Source organism: Jaculus jaculus, chromosome 16 (genome assembly GCF_020740685.1).
Source record: "Jaculus jaculus isolate mJacJac1 chromosome 16, mJacJac1.mat.Y.cur, whole genome shotgun sequence".
NCBI lineage: Eukaryota > Metazoa > Chordata > Mammalia > Rodentia > Dipodidae > Jaculus > Jaculus jaculus.
The window spans coordinates 64,600,272-64,624,326 of NC_059117.1; the positions used below are offsets into that span (position 1 = coordinate 64,600,272).

A 24,055-nucleotide genomic window follows, 5' to 3' on the forward strand; every position below is an offset into this window, starting at 1 on the left:
GCAGAGATGCCTGGGGAATGATATCAATGACTGACATTTTTTCATAATGGGGGGGGCTGCTATGTACCTCAAGTTGTTCTTGTCCTTTATTGTCTAATTTTTAAAAGTTTTTTATTATTTATTAGAGACAGAAAGAGGGGGAGCGAGAGAGAGAGAATGGGCACGCCAATGACCTCTAGCCACTGCAAACAAACTGGCTTACATGGGACCTGGAGGATTGAACCTGGGTCCTTAGGCTTTGCAGGCAAACGCCTTAACCGCTAAGCCATCTTCTCCTGCCCTCTAATTTTTATTCCAATGATGTCCCTGAGACACTATGGTTCTACAGCAAGTGACAGCACAAAGATTCAAACCCATGTCTCAGACTCCAAAATCCATTGCATGATGACAGAGGTGCCCTCTGCCATGGAGGAAGAAACAGAATGGAAGATCCCAGAAGGATAAGTCCCCAAAGCCCCTCTCAACTACATAGATGTAGTTGCTTAATTTTTATGCTCAGGCCCTCCGCATCCCTACCAAGCACAACTCACTGAGCAGATATGGTTATTTAGTGAGTCCATTCTGTGGCCTGGAGTGGAACGTGACCTGATTAAGAGGAGAGGAGCCTCCACAGATCTCTGTTTGCTCTTCCTGGACTTTGTCTCACAGAGCGGCTTCTGGGAAAGGGGCATTGATTGTCCTTAGGTCTGGGTGACCTTCTGACCTGTTTTCTGGCCTTTGTGGAGGATTAGACGGGTCAATATGGTGCTGTACATTTAAGGGTCTGTTTATTTCCTATATCAGCATGAACAGAGTTTGTGGTGGTTGGGCACAATGCCAGAAGCTGGGACACCACCATGATGAAACCCGCATCCTGCACTGAAGTTCACTAGGCTGAGGCCATGGGGAGGGATTGGGGGTCAGACAAGCCAAAGGAAGCAATGAAAGCAGCTGGGGGATAGGGAAGTAACCTAAAGCGCTGTAGAAATTTGGAAAGGTAGAGCTCATCTCCACAGGAAGCAGGACAAGTTCCCTGGAGGTGGTGGCTGGGGAAAGAATGGCACTTGGGAAGGTGAAAAAAGGAAGGGGAGGATGGAAGAAACTTTAGCAAATGGCCAGCTGGTACATGGATCTGAAGGCCCTTACTTAGCCTTTGGGGTGAAAAACACTGGAAATATTTTGAGCAGGCCTATGACTAGCTAAAGACCAAGCTACTGACAGCTGGGTGTGTTGTCATGTACCTGTGCCCACCCGTTCAAGAGGCTGAGGTAGAGCCAGGTGTGGTGGCACAGGCCTTTAATCCCAGCACTTGAGAGGCAGAGGTAGGAGGATTGCCGTGAGTTCGAGGCCACCCTGAGAAAACATAGTGAATTCTAAGTCAGACTACCTCAAAAAAATTCTTTTTTAAATATTGTATTTATTCATGGGGGGGGGGAAGAATGGGCATGTCAGTGCACCACTTTGTGCATCTGGCTTTATGTGAGTACTGGGAAATCAAACCTGGGTCATTAGATGCATGTGCCACTTTGTTCATCTGGTTTCATGTGGGCACTGTGGAATTGAACCTGGGTCGTTAGGCCTTGCAGACAAACACCTTAACTTCATCTCTCCAGACCCAAAATATTTTTATTTCTAATGGTAAAGAAGGGATTCAATGGAGGGACAGTAGGGGCGGTAGGAGGGAATCACCATGGTTTATGATGTCTATACTTATGAAAGTTGTCAGTGAGAGTTTTAAAAATACAATTTTGTTTATTTGTACATGTGTATATGGGCTCTCCAGGGTCTCTTGACACTGCAAACAAACACCAGATGCCAGTAGTTCTCTTTGTGCCTGGCCTTACCTGGATGCTGGGGAATTGAACCCCTGGTTGGCAGATTTTGCAAGCAAGTATGTTTAACCACTGAGACATCTCCCCAGCCCAAGTCTGAAATTGTTTTTAGAGATAAAGTGTGTCTTCAATGTATCTATGTTACAATGTATCAAAAAGTAAGGTGTGTGTGTGGGGAGGGAGCTGCAGAGAGAGGTCAGCGGTCAAGGCACTTGTCTGCAAAGCCTAAAGATGGGAGTTCAATTCCCCAGTACCCACATAATGCCAGATGTACAAGGTGGCGCATACAACTGGAGTTCATTCACAGTGGCTAGAGGTACACTCATTCTCTCTTTCTATCTGCCTCTTTCTCTCCCTCTTAGATAAATAAATAAAACAAAGTAAGATGGGAATGCTGGGTGCGTAGATCCTTAGGCACGTGGAAGAGCGAACACAGCAGGTATTGACTGTGACCTTAAGTTCCCAAAAAGCCGCATGTACTTCAAACAAGGCTGAACAAACTGACAGAACTCCTGTAGGGGTAGATGTTGCAGGATCGAAGCCAAATTATCATGGGCTACTTTTGGCTCCTTAATAGCTATCCATTTATTAACCAGCTCTGTGTCTGACCTAACATCCTGGTGACTACCAGTTGATCAGGTGTGACCTTTTTGGAATGTGAAGATCCATAGCATTCACCAACCCGAGGGCTAAGAGCGTCATCAGACAGCATCTGAGGCCTATGGTGGAGAGTTCCCCCCTCTGCTGTAACCGCCTACCTAATGGTCAGCCAGTGTATTTGAAAAGTGTCTTCATTTATGACATTTGTTCTGCAACTAGAAAACCTTCAAGAAATTGTTAACTCGTTGGACCATGAGGCTTTTGGTAACTAAAATCTGTGTTTCCAGGCTGCAGTCACTCGTATTTCGCTCCAGAATTTATATATATATATATATAGAGAGAGAGAGAGAGAATGGGCGCGCCAGGGCCTCTAATCAGTGCAAAGGAACTCCAGACCCATGCGCCACTTTATACATTTGCCTTACGTGGCTTCTGGGGAATCGAACCTGGGCCTTTAGGCTTCGAAGGCTGAGCCACTTCTCCAGCCCCAGAACCCTCAATCCCTTGGAAGAAAGCGAGTCTTGTGTCCATGAGATGGAGTCTCGAGTTGGCCACTCCCACATTAGCATAGCATGTAAGCCACACAGGCAGCCAATAAATATCTTCAGAATGAACGGACCATCTGATAAGTAGTAAGGGTTCAATAAGCAACAGATTCCACACTAGCGGGCAAAACCCAAAGTCTGACACGAAATTCCGGAACAACTCTCCTCCCCCACCCCCGGCGAAGGAGTCCCTCTGGCCGTCAGCGCCGAGACTCTATGGTATCCCCGTGGTCGCGGAACCGCTCTGGCCGCCAGCGCTGAGACTCTATGGAAGGTCCTCCCGTGGCTGCGGAACCGCTCTGGCCGTCAGCGCTGAGACTCTATGGTAGGTCCTCCCGCGGCTGCGGAACCGCTCTGGCCGTCAGCGCTGAGACTCTATGGTAGGTCCGTGTTTGCGGAACCGCTCTTGCCGCTCGGGCGAAGGCTCTATGGCGGGGCGGCGGGGCGGCTGGAGCATGCGCAGAACCGTCCGTCCGGGATCGCTATGGTAGCGGCGTCGGAGTGGGCTGGGCCTGTGCGCTCCGGCGGCCGCAGGGCCGCGCTCACCGCGGACCCCACGGCTTCCCGGGCATGAGTGGGGATTCCTGCCGCGGCCCGCTCCCTTGTCCACCGCTGCGGCTTCTTCCCGACCGCGGGCCCTCTCCGGGAACATGCCCCAGGCCGCCTACTGCTACGTGCGCGTCGTGGGCAAGGGCAGCTACGGGGAGGTGACCCTGGTGAAGCACCGGCGGGACGGCAAGCAGGTCGGCGGGGACGGGGCCCTCCGTGCCGGGGGCGCCGCGGGCGGGGGGCGCCGCCGTCCTCAGAGGGACGAGGCCCCAAGGGTTGCGAAGGGTGAGCGCCCGTCTCCCATGGCATTCTTCTCTGGACTACCAAGGCCCCAGTCGTGGGAACCCCAAACTCCAGCGACTTCTCTGTGGTGCTCATTGGTGTGTTTGATCTGCAAACCCTCTACAAAACCTTGCTGAGACCAGGGATTGTGCATTCCCAGGGCCTTAAAAAAAATTCTTTTTCTTTTATTTTATTTGAAAGAGGCAGATAGAGAGAATGGGTGTATCAGGGCCTCTAGCCAATGCAAACGAACTCCAGATGCATGCACCACCTTGTGGCTTACGTAGGTACTAGGGAATCGAACCTGGGTCCTTAGGCTTAGTAGACAAGTGCCTAAAAGAATCTCTGCAGCCCAAACATTGCTTCTTGAATGAAGGGTCCTGAATGTTTCCAATGCGGGCTGCTGGACTCAATCCCCCCCCCCCCAACTTTCTCTCGCGGCTAAGGATCTTAGTGAGTAGCATCACTGGCCATGCGGGTCCCCAGGCTCCACAGAGTTATCTGTAATGCCCCCAACTTTGGTTTCATTCATCCGTTAGTAAGCCAAACAGGCATCTCCATATCTTCTTGTACCACACCAACCCAGGACACCATTATTTATGCCTACACTAAGGCATCTCTTCCCCCAGCTAGTCCTGGCTATGGACTTGATTTAACCTGTCATTTTTGCTGCAGAGTCAGTGATCTTTCCAAAACACCAACCTCATGTCACTCCTCGTTTGCTTAAAGCACTTTATCTTTTTACCTAAAGGATAATGAACCAGTTTTTCAATGAGTCTATTGGGGTTGCAATATGTTTTGCCCAAATTGGGACAACTATGAAAGGGGAAGGATAATTATTAGTAACACCAAAGCAACCTAGTTGTCAAAGCATTTCCCCTTAAGTAAGGGTCCGCTCACCTTTGTGTCCATGTTTTCAGGTGCTAGATCCTCTGCTTGGTGAACAAGCTTTCGCATGAGAGATTTACCCAATACACACTGGGGGAATCATTGGACTTCTGAGCTAAGGATGGGAGATTTATCAGTGATGATAGTTTGACCAGTCGTTTATGCTTTATGAAGCACATTTATATATGTTTATTGCAAAAATGAGTTGACTGAGGGCAGTAAATTTGATGTTAAAAAGTTTAATTTTTAAAATATTTTATTTATTTATTTGAGAGAAAGAGGCAGATAGAGACAGAATGGGTGTGCCAGGGCCTTCTGCCACTGCAAACGAACTCCAGACACATGCGCTTCCTTGTGCTTACATGGCTTCCTGCTTACATGGGTTCTGAGGAATTGAACGTGGGTCCTTAGGTTTTGCAGCCAAGCCCCTTAACTGCTAAGCCATCTCTCCAGCCCCAGATTTAATTTTTAAGTGGGAATAATTTTTGAGGAGGAACGGTGATTTTTTTTTAATTGAAATTTTTTAAATATTCATTTGCAAGTAGAGAATGAGAAAGGAGAGAGATTGGGGGATGGGCATGCCAGGGCCTCTTGCCACAGCAAATGAACACCAGATGCATACACCATTTTGTGCTTCTGGCTCCATGTGTGTACTGGGAAATTGAACCTAGGCCATCAGGCTTTGCAAGCAAGCGCTTTTAACCACTGAGCCATCTCTCCAGCCCATAGAACAGTGATTTTTTAAACTTAGTAGGCTATGGATCCTTTTGAGTCTCTAATGTGTCTCATGGACTCATTCTGCCAGCAGGTATAATGTACCTTTTAGGGAACAAGTAGAGGTTACTGAGTCTCTAACACAGGGTTTATGACTGAGTCATCATAGGGAAGGTGAGAAGCTGGAGCAGTGCTGCCAGCCTGAAGTCTGTGTAAGAGGCCAGGGTGGGGGACACAGCTGCTGGCCGATTGTTGATCATCACTGGGCAAGCAGGCACGCAGCTTTTCTCTCTATGGAGGTCAGCACCCAGGGCATGGTGAAGTACTGGGGAAGACTGGGCCAAGGGACACAATGGGGCTCAGAGGGGAAACCTGCCCAGCTCACACACACTTGGTCCCAGTCTCACATGCACCTCCCATCTTGTGCAAAATTGTTTTTGTCTTTTTTTTTTTTTTTTTTTTTTTTTTGAGATAGAATCTCACTGTGCTGCCCAGGCTGGCCTCATATTTCTGGACCCAAGTGATTCTGTTACCTTGACCTCCAAAGTAACCAGAATTTCTGGGATTTGGCTCAAGGAAATTGTAAAATGCAGGAAGAAAGGATAATTTTAAAAATATTTTTATTTGTTTAATCACCAAGCCATCTCCCCAGGCCTATTTTTATTTATTTAAAAGAGAAAGAGACATACACAGAGAGAAAGTATGGATGTACCAGGGCTTCCTGACACTGCAGTAAACTCCAGATATGTGTGCCACTTTGTGCATCTGGCTTTATGTGGGCACTGGAGAATCAAATCAGGCCTGGAAAGAGGTGCCTTTAACTTCTAAGCTATCTCCCTGACCCAAGGATAATTTTTTTGTGATCCCACACCACCGGAATAAGCCTAACTTCCAGAAAGTCTCATTAGCTGCCCTAAGTGGTGGAGCACTTCCTTAGCATGTGCAAGTCCCGGAGGTTTGATTCCCAGGACTAAAGCACCAACAAAAGGAGTATCATCACTGCAAATACTTTTTACAGTGTTATGCTGTTGCTGCTTTTTGGGGTGTGTGTGTGTGTGTGTGCGTGCGTGTGCGTGTGTGTGCACATGTGCGTATGTCCGTGCTGTGCCCCATGGGCTCACTTGTGGAGGGTCCAGAGAGGCTAGTCAGATGTCCTGCTCCATCGCTGTCTGTCTGAGCCACTTGGTGATCCAGTGGAGCTTGCTAGTGTTTTCCTTTCCTTTCCTTTTCCTCTTCCCTTTTCCTTTCCTTTCCTTTTTTCAGGAGCTCCAGGTAATTCTTGGTTCCCTGCTCCCCTGGGACTGGGGTTACAGGCATGCATGGCCACACTCAGCTCTTCATGTGGGTCCTGAGGATGGAACTTGAATGGTTTCTCAGGCCCTCATGTTTGCATAGGAAGTGCTTTTTACAGATGATCCATTTCTCCAGCCCGAGTTTTTTGCTTTTTGAAAATCAATAGATTATCTAGCAGGCTCCAAAAGTAGATTTTGAGGACGTTAATGAGAGCTTTTTTTTTGAAGCAAGCCCAATAGACTGGCCTTTTTTCTTTCTTTCTTTCTTTTTTTTTTAATGGGAGAGAGCAAGAGATAGAATTGGCATGCCAGGGCCTCCAGCCACTGTAATTGAACTCCAGATATGTGCACCACCTTGGGCGCATGTGTGACCCTGTGCACTTTCATCCTCTTGTGTGTCTGGCTTACATGGGACCTGGAGGGTTGAACATGAATCCTTAGGCTTTGTAGGCATGCACCTTAACTGCTAAGCCATCTCCCCATCCTGGAAGCTACTTCTGAACCTAGAAAATGTTTATTTGTACATTGAAAAACATTTGTTTTCTTTGTTAGTATGTCATCAAAAAGCTGAACCTCCGAAATGCCTCCAGCCGAGAGCGGCGATCTGCAGAACAGGAAGCTCAGCTCTTGTCCCAGCTGAAGCACCCCAACATTGTCACCTACAAAGAGTCGTGGGAGGGAGGAGATGGTCTGCTCTACATCGTCATGGGCTTCTGTGAAGGAGGTGATCTGTACCGGAAGCTCAAGGAACAGAAAGGGCAGCTTCTGCCAGAGAGCCAAGTTGTAGAGTGGTTTGTACAGATCGCCATGGCTTTGCAGGTACTGTCTACTCACAGCCTCCTGCATGCTACAAGGTGGCATGAAGATGGCATAGATGGTGTGTTGGCTGCTTACTGCATAGACTCTGAATTCGTTCTCCAGGACAGAAAAAGGAAGCATTAGATACACTGCAGTATACCCTTAGTGGGGGTGGGGGTGGGGCGGACAGAAAGAAACTGCACAGAGGCATTCTAAGGGGCCTCTTTTATTACAGGGGGGAGCAGCATTAAAAAAAGAGTGAGTTTCTATGGGAGCAGCCAGGGTAATGTTTCATTGTTACAGTTCTCTGATTGTTTAGGTCTTTTCAGGTGGGACACTGGTGTGGAGCTCATATTTGAATGGTTAGGTGTACACCTCATAATTTTTCTGAAGAACACATTTTTTAAATTAATTTATTTGTGAGAGAGAGAGAAGAAAAAAGAAAACTGAGCATGCAGGGCCTCCAGCCACTACAAACAAACCCCAGGAACATGTGCCACCGTATCTAGCTTACATGGGTCCTGGGGAATTGAACCTGGGTCCTTAGGCTTCACAGGCAAGCACCTTAACCACTAAGCCATTTTCCTAGCCCCCAAGAATAAGTTTTATATTGTCCATTGTCTCTTCTTGGCACTAGCAATCTTGTTCCAAGCAGGCTGGAATCAGTAGGGGTCAAACTTCTGAGAGTCTGAGCTTGTTCCTCCAAGAGTGGAATGCTCTACGGTGGGGTCATGAAGCCTAAGCTAGATTGCAGCCAGGACTTGTTAAGGTTAACTCTTTCTGGTCCTGCTCAGAGGCAGCATTTGCCTAGTTCTGAGCCCAGCCTGCGTTGATGCAGAAGCAGCCTTGTTCTGAGGTTAGAATAGCTCCGCTAGTCACCTGTCCTAGAACAGTGTCTACATATTTTAGGGGGAATGTGTACCAAATGTGTACATGAGAACTGTAGTTTTTTGAAAACCTATTTATAAGCTACACTCAGTCCCTCTTGGTGTAGCATTAGAATGTTCCTGAGTGATATCTATATTAAAGTTTATATGTATGATTATGGGGCTACCAAATTTTTATTAAAAATTATAGCCATGTAAGCCAGGTGTGTTGGCACATGCCTTTAATCCCAGTACTTGGGAGGTAGAGGTAGGAGGGTTGCTGTGTTCAAGGGTACCCTGAAACTACATAGTGAATTCCAGGTCAGCCTGAGCTAGAGTGAGACCCTACCTCAGAAAACCAAAAAAGAAAAAAAAATAATAATACAGCAATGTCAATTTTACGAGCTCTGGGCTGACAAGGAGTAAAAAGTGACCCTCGTTGTACAGTGTCAGGCATACAGCATGTCAGCTATGTCATGCTGAAGGTGGGGGGTAGATGACATTCCATTCTGCAGAGGGGACTGTCATCTGCTGTGCCATGGTTGGGGGGAGCACAAGGCAGCTTTGTGTTTTAATATACACGTGCTCCAAAATGAAGCTGCTTATGAATGAATCATCATTCTGTCACTGGGCAGACTTGACAGCAACCAGTAGGGCTTTGTGTTTAAGTCTCAGATATTACTAAGTTAAAGTGACCTGATTGTATTTGATTTCCTGGGTCTGAGAGGAGTGCACATCTGACTTTGTATAAGTGGCCCCACCTTCAGTGGGAGTTTTTAAGCATATTTTGGATAGGGTCTCGCTCTGTAGTTCAGGCTGGCCTGGAACCTACAGTGCAGCTGGAGCTGGCCTTGAACTCACAGTTCCCCTGCCTAAGCCTAACCGATGCTAGGATCTTGACATGAGCCACCATACCTGGCTTACAAGCATATTTTTTAATTGGATCCAGAGACTACTAAAATGGTGCTGTTACCAGGGCTCTGAGCGATGGCTGCTTGCCACACAAGCCTGAAGGCCTGAGTTTGGACCCCTGGCACGCATGTGAAGTGCAGGTGTAACAGCGCATACCTTTGGCCCAGCACTGGGGAGGCAGAAACAGGAAGTTCCCTAGGGCTTGCTGGCTAGTTAATCTAGTGGAGTTGGTAAGCTCTGGGTTTAGTGAGAGACCATGTCTTAAAAAATAAAGTGGAAAAAAATAAGGTGGGGAGTGATAGAAGAAGACCCCAACATTAACCGCTAGCCTCCACATGCATATACACACATGTATACCCACATGCATACAAATACACACACATGTGCACGCACACACACACGCAACAGTACAGTTGTCAAGCCATCAGGAAACAGTTCCAGAAGACATCTAGCTAATTAATATATAAAACTCAATTTTCTTACTGTGAAAGTTGTAAACTAGACCTTTAGATACTGTAAAACAGTAATATTTTGGTTGGTAATTAATTAGACTCTTTTAAAAAAGTTTTATTTGTTTATTCGAGAGAGAGAGACAGGCAGACAGATAGTGGGCACGCCAGGACCTACAGCCACTGCAAACAAACTCTAGACACAAGTGCCACTTTGTGCATCTGGCTTACATGGGTTCTAGGACTCAAACCTAGGTCCTTTGGCTTTGCAGGTAAGTGCCTCAACTGCTAAGCCATCTCCCCAGCCCACTAAGACTCTTAACTCGTAGTTTCTGGAGATATTTAAGAAGACAGAAATAAAAATAAGTAAATTGTATATTTATATAAAATGAAATTGTATTTTTCTTCTCAGTATTTACATGAGAAACACATCCTTCATCGAGACCTGAAAACTCAAAATATATTCCTAACAAGGACAAACATCATCAAAGTGGGTGACCTAGGAATTGCCCGAGTGTTAGAAAATAATGGCGACATGGCGAACACTCTCATTGGCACACCCTATTACATGAGCCCTGAATTGTTCTCCAACAAACCTTACAACTATAAGGTAGGATGCATGCGGCCTTCTGGCTCACCTGCTCCTGGGAGAGTATTCAGAGTTTCACAGATGTCAGAATAGTTCCAATGAGAATCAACTGAGTCAGCTAGAGGGAAACCTCTCTCATGTTTGGTTTGAGAGTCTCACTCTAGCCCAGGCTGATCTGAAGCTCACTCTGTAGTACCAGGGTGGCCTTGAACCCATGGCAACCCTCCTTCCTCAGCCTCCTGAGTGTTGGGACTAAAGGTGTGAGCCAGGCTGAAAATATCTGTTTTTATGAGGAAAAAAAATGTAAATAAGATATTTCAACATTTAACCATTTACTGTTTTTCTTTTTTAGTCTGATGTTTGGGCTTTGGGATGCTGTGTCTATGAAATGACCACCCTGAAGCATGCTTTCAATGCAAAAGACATGAATTCTTTAGTTTATCGGATTATTGAAGGAAAGGTAAAACAAAATCTAGAATTAATCCAGCAAGATTAATATAATGCAGCTTTGTAAATAGCTCCTAGCAAAACCATTGATGATTTTTAATTTTTAGTACTGGAGATGGCACCCAGGGCTTTCTGCATGCTGGGCAGGTGCCCTCCCACTGAGATACACTTTATTAGGTGATGAGTAATCACTGATGCTTGGTGAATGGCTAAGGATAATGGGTCTGTTCTGTGGGAAAGTTTGAAGTGGAAGAGAGACTACTTATTTCTTAGTGTTCGTTTGTAAAAGTGACTGAGGAGTTCCAAAGAGTCAGCCTTTTTAAAAATTTTATTTAGTTAGTTATTTATTTATTTGGTTTTTCGAGGTAGGGTTTCACTCTAGCTCAGGCTGACCTGGAATTCACTATGTAGTCTCAGGGTGGCCTCAAACTCTGCACCACCACGCCCGGCTTGAGTCAGCCTTTTGAAAACTTCTCCTTGTAGCTTCAGGATGTCCAGGTACTATGGAAAACTAGCTGTCTTCTCCTGAGCAGCCGAAGGCTGAACAAGCCCTGTTTGTAGTGGGTCTGTGCTGGTTGGATTTGTCCCTTTGATACTCACTGTAGTTGACAGTTGCTGACAAGAACTGCAGGAAGCACCGGGTGCTCTGCATCCCAGAACACTGACTTCATGATATCGCCATGAGGCCAGTCATGCTTTATACAGTATTGAGCAGCCATGCTTCTAAGTTTCTCTTTTGAGACAGGCTCTCACACTGGAGCCCAGGCTGGCCAGACTCAAGCTCCTCCCGCCCCAGTCTTGGGATAGCATGCTGGGATTGCAGGCATGCCATTCCTAGTTATGAACTGTGATGTTCTAAGCTCCTAAATCACTTAGGATGGTAAATCTGATTTTTTAAATTAAAAAAAAAAATCTTCTAAAGTTCACAAGTAAAATTGGCTAATTACACCACTTAAAGAATCAAAGAAGGAATTAAACTTTCCTCTTATTTTCATCCCCTGTAGATACCATTGCTAGCGATTTATTGCAAGGTCTTCTACCTTTTTGTCCCCTTTAAGCATACGTAACTCTGGATATGTATATATACTTGTACAATGGATATTTGTACCATAACTTATTCCCTGTGTCCCTGGTGGTCATTTTATTTATAGTTGTTGACTCTCATAAGAACAGTACAATACTGAATGTTCTGGTATATAAATCTTTAGAACTCAGGCTCCTATTTCCCAAGGAGCAGGTCCTCAGATGGGATTGCTAGTCTGAAGGAAAAACTTTTCCAGTACTTGTTGTTATAACCAGAATAACAATATACTCATCTGCTGGTTACTTTTTATTTTTGTGGATATATGACTTTAAATAAATACTAATATTCATATAATATTATAATATGTAAATCAATATTAGGAAGTAGCTAACATCTTGTACTTTGTTTCATAAGACCATCATAATTCTAGTTTAATTTTTCTTTGTAGCTACCACCGATGCCAAGAGTTTATAGCCCAGAGCTGGCAGAATTGATAAGAACAATGCTGAGCAAAAGGCCTGAAGAAAGACCCTCTGTGAGGAGTATCCTGAGACAGCCGTATATAAAACGCCAAATCTCCTTATTTTTGGAGGCCACCAAGGCGTAAGATACTTCATTTGCAAATAGCTGGGCTAAGCATATGGGGTAAAGGGTGGTAGCTTCTAAATCTTCCTATGTAATAATTTTTAACTGGGAATACAAGAAACCTAACATAATAACAGCTATCTATGACAAACTTATAGCCAACATTGTATAGAAGAAAGGATATAAGGTGAGTTTTAAGTACAGTATAGAGCTGCATGGTTAGAATATGTAGGGAAGAAAAATTCTAGACTCTTTAGAGGTTTTTCCTGGGCCTCAGAATTTAACTGGCATAAGAAATGAACAGGAGAAAAATATACAAATTTATTTTATAAGTATATATTTTATAAGGGAATGAAGACCCAAAGATGTGAAAAAACCTAAGTGTATTTATACTAGGCTGAACAAGAGAGGCAATTGTAGAAAATAACTTGGAGAGAGTAAAGGGAGATTCAAATTATTTTATTAAAGTCTGCTTATATAGAATCCTCTTACTCTTCCGTTCTTAATAATAATGTTGCTTTCTTTCTGGTATGTAGGGTTTTATCTTTTGTTTTCAGAAGGCAAAAAGGGAGGGTCAGAATACTCTTCCTGGACTTGTGTGTTTCTTGTTTGTTTTTGAGACCGGGTCTGTTTAACCCAGACTGGCCTCCTGTCCACTTCCCCAGTCCTGAGATTACTGGTATATGCCACACTTGCTAATTTGATGTTAGCTTTGTTTTGTTTCTTTGCATTGTTAGGGATCAAACCTAGGACATTGTACGTGCTCGGACGTCGTACGCGCTAGGACGTCGTGCGCTCTAGGACATTGTACGGGCTAGGACGTCGTACGCGCTAGGACGTTGTACGCGCTAGGAGGTCGTGCGCGCTAGGACGTAGTGCGCGCTAGGACATTGTACGTGCTAGGATGTCGTGCACGCTAGGACATCGTGCGTGCTAGGGAAGAGCTCTGTCATAGAGCAGCATCCCCACCCCAGCTGCTAGTTTTTTGTTTGGTTGGTTGGTTGGTTTTTAAGGCAAGTGCCCTGTCACTGAGCTACATCTCCAGCCTACATCTGGTTTTTCTTTTTTTGGTTATTGCTGCTACTGCTATTGTAGTTAGTTGATTAGTTTGCTTGTTTGAAGACAGATTCTCTTATAGCCTTGCTGGCCTGCAACTGTGTAGCTGGGGATGACTTTGACTTTCTGATCCTCCTACCTCCAATGCCTGAATGCGGAGACTACAGGTATATACCACCGTATCTGATGCTTTGTGCAGGCTAGACGTGAGCTGTACCAGCTGAGCTATATTCCTAGTCTTTTTATTTTATTTTATTTAACGAGACAGGATCTTGTTATGTGTTATGTAGCATAAACTAGCCTAGAACTCACTATAAGTAGCCAAGATTGGCCTTGAACTCTTAATCTGCCTGCCTCTACCCCTAAAGTGTTGGGATTACCAGTATGGCCACCACACTTGGCAGCACCTGTTTTTAAAGTGCTGTTCGCCAAGAATAATCCTTATGCAAAACTGGAATATTTTGGGTTGACATATTCTGGCACTTTTCAAATGCATGTTGAAAGCTAGGCCTGTTGGCTGGGCCTATAATTCTGGCTACGTAGGAGAAGGAGAGAGTAGGGTTACAAATTCAAGGTCTGCCTAGGTTGCAGAGGGAGTTGAAGCCAGCCTGGGCAACTTAGTGAGACCTTTTCTCAAAATTAAAAATTATGTGGGTGGCTGTGGAGATGGCTCAGCAGTTAAGTGTGCTTGCTTGCAAAGCCTGATGGCCCTGGGTTCAGTTCCCCAGTACCCACATAAAGCCAGATGCACAAAGTGTTGAATGCATCTGGAGTTCATTTGCAGTGGCAGGAAACCCTGGAGCACCCATACTCAAGTGTCTGTCACTTTCTCTTCCTCTCAAATAATCTTTTAAAAAATGACATGGGGATTTAGCTTAGTGTTAGAGTGCTTGCTTAATATATACAAGGCCCTTAGTTTAATTCCTAGTACCAGAACAACGAAACAAATGTTGCATTTGCTTAATTGCAGAAATAAGAACCCATTGTGATTTTGTATCATGTAAGAAACTAGTCACCCAGAAAGAATAGTGCTCAGATCTCCGGTGTTTCCCTCTTCATTCACAGTTATCAAGAGAAAAGGAGTCCTTGCTTGGGGCAGGGGCTCAGTGGGTAAGAATGCTTGCCATGCAAGCTTGAGGGCTAAATTGAATTGCTAGCACCATCGTAAGGAGCCAGATGTGGCCCCACATATCTACAGTGTGTGGGGTGGAGATAAAAGAACTGTAGGAGCTCACTCTTCCTCACTGGTCAGCAAGTCCAGCAGAAAAATGGAGAGCTCCAGGTTCAGTGACAACCCCGTCTCCAGGAAAGAAGATAGAGGAGCAGTAGAGAAGGGCATGCGGTGTCCTCTGGCCTCTGTGTGTGTGTGCATGCCTCTGCACACACCTGCGGATATAGCACACCCACACAAAAGGGGTGTGTGTGTGTTAGGTTTTTTGTTGAGGTAGGGTCTCACTCTAGCCCAGGCTGACCTGGAATTCACTATGTAGTTTCAGGGTGGCCTTGCGCTCACAGCAGTCCTCTTACCTCTGCCTCCCAAAGTGCTGGGATTAAAGGCAAAGAATTTTTTTTTTTGACTGTAGTTCTTACCATTACCAAATAGGGGTTCTAGAATCTAAGACTTAGGGTTAGGCAAGATTGTCACTATTTGATTGACTTTACTTCTGCCTTGTGGGAAGTTAACTTTGGGAAGGGAGGTGGCAGTGTCTTGCGGGGAGGGGTGAAGAAGGACCTTTCCTCACCTTCTGAGACAAGGTTTTGCTTTGTAGCCCAGACTGGCCATGGTCTTGATCTTTCTGCCTCAGCCTCCCAAGTGCTGGGATTATACCACACTGTACCACTCCCAGCTCAGGCTGATGTTTTGTTTGTAATTTCCAACCAAATAGACCTTTGCTTCCTCACTTCTCATCTTCAATGCTGGCCTTAAGTTTTCCAGAGGTTAGCTGGGCATGGTGGCGCATGCCTTTAATCCCAGCACTCAGAAGGCAGAGGTAGGAGGATTGCTGTGAGTTCAAGGTCACCTGAGACTACATAGTGAATTCCAGGTCAGGCTGAGCTAGAATGAGACCCTACCTTGAAAAAAACAAACAAATTTTTCCAGAGGTTTATCCCAGATCTTAGATGTTAGAAACAATACACTAAGAACATCAGGTGTAATATGGTTTAGCGATTAAGGTGCTTGTCTGCAAAGCCAAAGGGCTCAGGCTTGATTTTCCAGAACTCATGTAGGCCAGATGCACAAGGTGGCACATGTGTCCGGAGGTCGTTTGCAGTGGCTCTAGTGTCTATAGCTAGTGCGTCCATTCTTTCTCTCTCTGCCACTTTCTCTCAAATAAAAATAAAATATTTTTAAAACATCAGGCTGTGATTTTATTCCTGTGTGTGTGTATTCTGCATGTCAGAAAATGTATACCAATCACTTTTTCTCTCAGACTTGGTAAAGCAATTGCGATGTTATTGCAAACACTTATAGGATGAAACTTATCCTGTAATTCAGAATCTGAGGTACTTTCTCATAGGATTAAAAAAAAAAATTTACTTATTTATTTGCAAGCAGAGAGAGGGGGAGACTGAGAGAATGGTCACACCAGGGCCTCTAGCCACTGAAATGAACTCCAGGTACACGTGCCACCTTCTGCATCTGGCTTTATGTGGGTACTAGGTAATTGAATCCGGGTCTAGAGGCTTTGCAGCAAGCACCTTAACCACTGAGCAATCTCACCAGCTCCTAACAGAATTTTTAGTTTGAAATAATGTTGTATTTACAGAAAAGTTGCAAAGAACATGCATGTATAGCTCTCAGCCAGTAGCTTCTGTCATTAGTGTCTTACATTACCATGTACTTGTCAAACCTGAGAAACTAGCCAGCATTACCACGTTCCTGTTGACTAAGCTGTACGCTATTTGCTTCTGCTAGTTTTTCCTCTAATGTCCATTTTCTGTTCTAACATCCAGATCAGGATGCAATATCACATTTAGTTGTCAAGACTCTAGCTTTCTTGGGCCTGTGACGACTTGTTGTCTTGTGTTTTTATGATTGTAGTTATTGTGGAGAAAGGTGTTTTAAAGGACTAGTCTCTGTAAAATGGTGAAGTTCTACGGGGTGTATAATATGTGTACACCTTTCACATAGGCTTTAAAACCACTTTTCTTCACTATGTTGATAACAGCCCTTTGTTTTCCTCTTTGTAAAGAAAAACTTCCAAAAATAACGTTAAGAATGGTGATTCTGAAGCCAAGCCTGTTGCCACAGTGATTTCCAGAAAGGCAGAGTCAAATGATGAAATAACCCACCCCCAACTGCGTTCTTCTAAGGACTCCGTAACATATGTGATGGTATGTTTCCTTTTAAAGGGCAGTGCTTTAGAAACATTTTAAAACTAGGTTGTCTAAGGAAGTGGTTTGTTTGTTTGGTTGGTTTTGGTTTTTTCCGGGTAGGGTCTCATTCTAGCTCAGGATGACCTGGAATTCACTCCATGGCGTCAGGGTGGTCTAGAACTTGTGATGTGCCACCACAGCCAGGTTATTTTTCTTCGTAGATATGACTCATGGTCTATTGTATGTATATATATCACATTTGGTTTACCAGTCATCCATTAGTAGACATTTGAGCTATTTTCTCCTGTTGGGTATTGCTATGATCATTTGCAAACCAGCATTTGATTACTTGCTCTCAATCCTTTGGAATATATACTTAATATGGGAAGTTACTGGGCTAAATGTTAATTCTGTGTGTAACTTTTTCAGGAACCACACACTGGTTTCCATTTTTTTGTTTGTTTGTTTTTGTTTTTTTGAGGTAGGGTCTCGGTCTAGCCCAGGCTGATCTGGAATTCATTATGTAGTCTCAGGGTGGCCTCAAATTCACAGCGACCCTCCTACCTCTGCCTCTTGAGTGCTGGGATTAAAGCATGCGCCACCACGCCTGGTTGGTTTCCATTTTTACCATTTTATAACCCTGTGAGGAAAGCACAGTAGAATCGGTTTTTCCACAGTCTGATCAACAATTTTTTGTTTCTTTCTCTGTCATCTATATCTATATCTATATATATCTACATCTATCTATCTGATGTCCTGAGGACCAAACTCTTGGCTAGGCATGCATTTTTTCACTGAGCTAAATCCTTAACTCCTTGTTTATTTTTTTGTTGTTGTTTTCTTTTTCTTTCTTTTTTTCTCTCTTATTTTTAATTGGTAGGGTCTCACTCTAGCCCAGGCTGGCCTTGAACTTACAATGATCCTTCTACCTCTGCCTCCCCAGTGCTAGGATTAAAGGTGTGTGTCACCAGTCTCAACCTTTGTTTAATTTTTTGTTTATTTTTACTTATTTAGTTGAGAACGACAGACAGAGAGAGAGAACAGCAGATAGACAGAGAAAGAGAGAGAGAGAATGGGAGTGCCAGGGCCTCCAGTCACTGCAAACAAACTCCAGATGCGTCTTGTGCATCTGGCTAACATGGGGTCCTTGGCAATGGAGCCTCAAACCAGGGTCCTTAGGCTTCACAGGCAAGCGCTTAACCACCAAGCCGTCTCTCCAGCCCTTGTTTAATTTTTAATTAGTGTATGTTAATTGTACAGAACAGTGAGTTTCATTCTGACATCTTAAATTATTTATTTGTTTATTTGAGAGGGAGGTGGAGCAAGAGAATGGGCTTGCCAAGTCCTCCTGCCACTGCCAATATATTCCAGACACATAGGCCACTTTGTACATCTGGCTTTAGTTAGGTAGTAGGGAATCAAATCCAGGTTTTGCAGTAGGTTCACAGTGCTGGTAGAAATCACCCAACCAAGAGCAGCTTGTGAGGAAAACAGGTTTATTTTGGCTTACAGGTTCAACGTGGTTTTCACTATGCAGTCTCAGGGTGGCCTCAGAGTCATGGCAACCCTCCCACCTTTACCTCCCCAGTGCTGGGATTAAAGGTGTGTGCCACCACACCCAGCTAGTTAATATACATATATTTTTTGTATGTGGTATTAGGTAAGGGCAACTTTATTCTTTTAAATAATTTTTGTTGGAAACTTTATATAAACATACTTCAAATTGGTCTTATTCCCATCAGATTATCCTCTATGTCCTATGTCCCGTCCCCCATTCCACTGAGGGCCCTCCTCAGTGGGATCATCAGTAATTTTGTATGTAAGTACACGGTTTTCTCAGCACAGTTTATTGAAGAGACTGTCCTTTCCTCGACTGAGTATTGTTATTGTTTGAATATCCCCATTACAACTCATCTGAGGTATTAAATGAGACAGGTCATTGGGGTGAGGTGATTAATAGTTTAATGACTTAGTTGTAGAGCAGTTTTATTCTCTTTTAAAAAATTTATTTATATATTTGTGAACAGACAGAAACAATGGCAATGAATGGGCATGGTAGGGCTTCTTGTTGCTACAAACAAACTCCAGATGCATGCACCACCTTTTGTGCATCTGAATTTATGTGAGTACTGGGGAATTGAGCCCCAAGTTGGCTGGCTTTGCACACAAGTGCATTTAACTGCTGAGCCATCTCCCTGCCCTGAAAATAGGTCTGTGTTAAAAGCCAGTTTGGCTGTATCCTTTTGTTGTGTCCTCTTCACCATGGGATTATTTATTTATTTATTGAGAGAAAGAGGGAGAGAGGCGGAGAGAGGCAGAGAGAGAGAGAGAGAGAGAGAATGAACGCACCAGGACCTTCAACCACTGCAAACAAACTCCAGATGCATGTGTCCCTTTGTGTGCATGTGCAGCATTTCATGCTTGCATAACTGTGCATCTGGCTTACGTGGAATGTGGAGATTCCAACATGAGTTCTTAGGCTTTGTGGGCAAGCGCCTTAACCGTTAAGCCATCTCTCCAGCCCAACCATAGGATTTTGTTATGCAACCCTGGAATACCTGAGAGACTTCCATTCGGAAAAATGCCCTCACCAACTGCTGCTCTTTACCTTGGGCCTCCCACGTTTCAGAACTATGAAACAAGGACTTTTTTTTAAAATGAGAATCATTTTGTTAATGTTTTTATTTATTTATTTTTATTTTATTTATTTATTTATTTGAGGGAGAGAGAGAGAGAGAATGGATATGCCAGAGCCTCCAGCCACTGCAAACAAACTCTAGATGCATGCACCCCCTGTGCATCTGGCTTACATGGGTCCTGGAGAATTGAACCAGGGTCTTTAGACTTTGCAGGAAAGCGCCTTAACGGCTAAGCCATCTCTCCAGCCCACAAATACATTTTTATACTTCACAAATTACTGTCTGTGATATTTACAGAAGAACATGGACTAATACACAAGGTCATTATCCTTGTCTATGATGACTTGACCATATGTGTGAGGGTTTATTTCTGGCCTTTCTTGTCCAGTATATCTGTCTTTAATTTCAGTACTACATCGCTCTGGTTATCTGTAATCACTTCAGTACTACATCACCCTGGTTATCTGTAATCACTTCAGTAGTACATTGCTCTGATTATTTTAGTTTTATAGTAAGTTTTGAAAATAGGAAATGTAAGTCCTCTATCTTTGCTTTTTTTTTTTTAAAGATTATTTGGGGATCTCTTGAGATACCCTATGAATTCTAGAATGAGGTTTCCTGTTTCAGCCAAAAAAGCCACTGTATTTTGATAAGGATTATATTAAATCTGTAGGCTAATCATTAGATTCAATCTTTTAAGCCATGAACAGGAGATAGTTTCCCATTTATGTCTCTTAAAAATTTCAGGCTGTATCAGGGAGTGCTCCATTCTCTGCATTACCTGTAATTGTAGAACTGTTTTGTAGTAATGTGTAACCATAAAGTGCTTCAAAAGTAACAAAGTGGATCCAATGAAATGTCCAGAATGTGATGTGAAAAATAAATTAAACTTGTATGATCCAGGGGGAAAAAAAGGACTAGAGAGATTGCTCAGCAGTTAAAGGTGCTTGCTTGTAAAGCCTGATGGCCTGGGTTCGAGTCCCCAGTACCCACGTAAAGCCAGATGCACAAAGTGGCACATGCATCTGGAATTCTTTTATAGTGGTAGGAGGCCTTTGCAATACTCATTTTCACCCTCTGTTTTTCTCTTTGTCTGTCTCATAAATGAATAAATAAATATTTTTTATATTTCTTTCAGTGATATTTTGCAATCTTTTTTGCATGCATGTATGTGTGGTATGGGAGCATCTGTTTGTGCATGGGTGGCATCTCTGAAGGGTGACAGCAGGTATCTTTCTCAGTTCCTCTCCACCTCATTTTTTAATTTCTGTTCGCGCGTGTGTGTGTGAGGAGATGCATCAAGGCCTCTTGCTGTTGCAAATGGACCAGACACTAGCCTCACTTTTTTTTTTCTCAATTTTTATTAACATCTTCCATGATTATAAAAAATATCCCATGGTAATACCCTCCCTCCCCTAACTTTCCCCTTTGAAGTTTCATTTTCTATCATATCCCCTCCCCATCTCAATCAGTCTCTCTCTTTTATTTTGATGTCGTGATTTTTTTCTCGTGTGATGGTCTTGTGTGGGCAGTGCTGTGCTATGAGGTCGTGGACGTCCAAAGCCTCACCCTTTGTGTCTGCTTACCTGGGTGGCTTGGGAACTAAAGCAAGCCACCCAGCTTTGCAAACAAGTGACTTTAACCTTTGAACCATCTTCCCAGCCCCTGCTTTTTCCCTTTTATACAGTCCAACCCAGCTCATAGGATGGTGCTACCTACAGTTAAGGTCAGTTCACCCATCTCAGCTAATCTAGAAAATCCCTCACACACATGATAAAGATGCTTCCATGGTGATTCCAAGTCCTGTAAATTAGAAAACCAGAGTATACCTAGGAGTGGAATTTTATGGGGCCCTATGATAGTTCTGTGTTTAAGTTTTTGAGGAACCTATTGTTCCACTTGAAGTTAATTTTTATGTATTGTCTGAGGAGCTTTAATAACCTGGAGACATCTTTTGCTTAGGGTGAAGATAAATGTTTGTCCCAAGAGAAACCAATGGCCATTGATTCTTTGAAATCACCTGCTGATCCGAAAGGCCACATTTGTGAAACAGACATAAGTAATCCTGTAGAGTCAGTAGCCACAATCAGCAGGGTAGATATTGACTTCTTACCTGCAGAAAGGGGAGACTCAATGAAGGATGGCATAGCTCAGGAGAACCAACCGAGACCCTTGGACGCGTCCACTGAGCTGGAGAGTCAGTGCCGTGCTCTTCAGACAAAGGAGAACACAAAGTCCAGTGCTCAGCCTGAAAACCTGCTCCCCATGTGGCCCTCTGGTGGTGGTGGAGAAGGGAGTGAACTAGCAAAGCCATCGCAGCCCCTAAACAGAGACCAAAATCCAGAGGCCCAGGTGAGTGGTCCATACGACGCTTCAACGAGCAAGAGCTGGGCAGTGATTACAGAGGTGTGGGTGTCCTCTGCTTATGGGAGAAAAATTAGTTATTCTTTGTGCCAGCTTAAATTTAAAAGAATGTTTTCATCATCTAGTAAATATAAAATAGAACCGGGCATAGTGGTGCATGCTTTTAACCTAGCACTCTAGAGACCAAGGTAGGAGGATCACTGTGAGTTTGAGGCCAACCTGAGCTCCAGAGTGAGTTCCAGGTCAGCCTAGGCTAAAGCGAGACCCTACCTTGAAAAAAATAAAATAAAATAAAATCATGCTCAGTAACAGTCACTTTTCATTCTTCCTCCTCCACAGCCTCTGGAAACATCTGTCCCTATGGATTTGACTATTCTGAGTTTTTCATAGAAATAGATCATTGTCTGGCTGCTTTTTTCAGCATAATATTTTCAACATTTACTTACACCAGCATTGTTTTCATTGCCAAATAAATCCTCCAGTTTGTATGTACCTATGGCTAATGGTATGAATTTCTTACTTGGGATACTAGGGGTTGAACCCTTGTGTGTGCTAGGCAAACACTCTACTACTGAGTTAAATCCCTAGCCCTGCTGTATTTGCATACGTTGAGTGTGTGTTTGAGAAAGGCATCAAGCTTCACTCATTCATTGCGGATATGTAGTTGTCACATCACTGACTACTGAAAAGATTGTTCTTTGGTGGCTTCGTTATTCTGATTGTGTCAGTATCCTTCCTGATTATTTAGTTTTGATTTTTAAATACTTGGTTTATTTGCATGTGAGGAGAGAAAGAGTGAGTATGGGCATATCAAGCCCTCTTGCCACTGCAGATGAGCTCCTTCCATATCTGGTTTTACATGGGTTCTGCGCAATTCAACAGTGCCTTTCATAGCTGAGCCATCTCCCCCAGCCCCTCTGATAGCCTTGCTGAAAATCAATAGACTGCAAATTTTAAGACTTTATTTTTTTATGTTTTTTAAAGATTTATTTTTATTTATCAGAAACAGAGAGGGAGGGAGAGAAAGACAGAAAGAGTGAGAATGGGCATTCCAGGGCCACCATGTGCATCTGGCTTACATGGGACTTGGAGAATCAAACTTGGGTCCTTTGGCTGCGTAGGCATGAACCTTAACCACTAAGCCATCTCTCTAGTCCAAAGACATTTTTACTTCTACTCTGTTGATCTATAACACAATGCTTATTATTGTAGCTTTGTAGTAACTAACTTTGTAGTAGCTTTGTATTAAGAAATTACAAACTGTATCTTCCAGTTCTATTCATATTTTTCAGTTTTTTTTCCAATTTTGTATGTTCTGCATTTCCTTAAGAATTTTTTTTTGTTGTTGTTGTTGTTGTTTTGTCTTTTTGAGGTAGGGGTTCACTCTAGCCCAGGCTGACCTGGGAATTCACTATGTAGTCTCAGGGTGGCCTTGAATTTACGGCACTCCTCCTACCTCTGCCTCCTGAGTGCTGGGATTAAAGGCATGCATCACCATGCCTGGCTGTCCTTAAGAGTTTTAAATATTGTTCATTGTGTGTGGTTACAGGTGTGTTAATGGACTTGTGTGCATGAGTGCAGGTACGCTACGGGTTGTTCCTCACCTTCCACCTCTTCTTAAAAAAAATACTTTATTTGCCAGGAGATAGAAAGATAGAGAGCATGGGTGTACCTTGGCCTCTTGTCACTGGAAATGAATGTGCCACTTTGTATATCTGGCTTGGATCTGGCTTCTCGTGCATATTGGGGAAATAAAACTGGGCTGGCAGGCTTTGTAAGCAAAGGCTTTTAACTGTTGAGCCATTTCCACAGTCCCCATATTAATTTTTTTTTTATTTGTGAGCAGAGAGTATGTGTGTATCAACCTCATCTTGAGGCATGGTCTCATTTTTCTCTACTCTTCTGCAAAATTCTGTCTTCACCCCCTTTCTCACCATAGGCATGCTGGGATTATAGAAACCTGCCACAGCTTCCTGCTTCTACATGGGGTCTGGGTATCTGAACTCAGGTACTCAGGCTTGAGCAGCAAGTACTGTGTTCACTGAGCCGCCTCCCAGCCCTTATGAGTTTTAAGATAATCTGGACGATTTCTTCCAAAAGTGGTGGGATTTATCTGGGTGTGGTGGTGCACGCTTATAATCCTGGAACTTGGGAAACTGAGTTAGGAAGATTGAACAATAACAATAACAAAAGCTTACTTGGTCTATAAAGCAAGACCCTGTCTTAATGCAAAAGCTGGGGTTTTGGTGGGGATCGCTTTGAATCTGAGGGTCATTTGCAGATAATATTTATCTTCCAACCCTTGTATATAGGAGATCATACCATTT

The 24,055-nt window shown here is 43.8% G+C and overlaps 1 protein-coding gene across 1 annotated transcript in view; it reads left to right on the plus strand.

The window, feature by feature from the left end:
- Positions 1-3,446: 3,446 nt before the first annotated feature.
- Nek4 (NIMA related kinase 4) overlaps positions 3,447-24,055 on the plus strand; it is a 42,213-nt gene continuing 21,604 nt past the window's right edge. Inside the window, exons 1-7 of the mRNA XM_045136082.1 lie at positions 3,447-3,699; positions 7,234-7,500; positions 10,119-10,316; positions 10,648-10,755; positions 12,215-12,369; positions 16,602-16,743; positions 21,327-21,716. Of these exons, the coding sequence (XP_044992017.1) occupies positions 3,607-3,699; positions 7,234-7,500; positions 10,119-10,316; positions 10,648-10,755; positions 12,215-12,369; positions 16,602-16,743; positions 21,327-21,716 (1,353 nt within the window). The 5' untranslated portion in view covers positions 3,447-3,606. The remainder of the gene's footprint in view (positions 3,700-7,233; positions 7,501-10,118; positions 10,317-10,647; positions 10,756-12,214; positions 12,370-16,601; positions 16,744-21,326; positions 21,717-24,055) is intronic.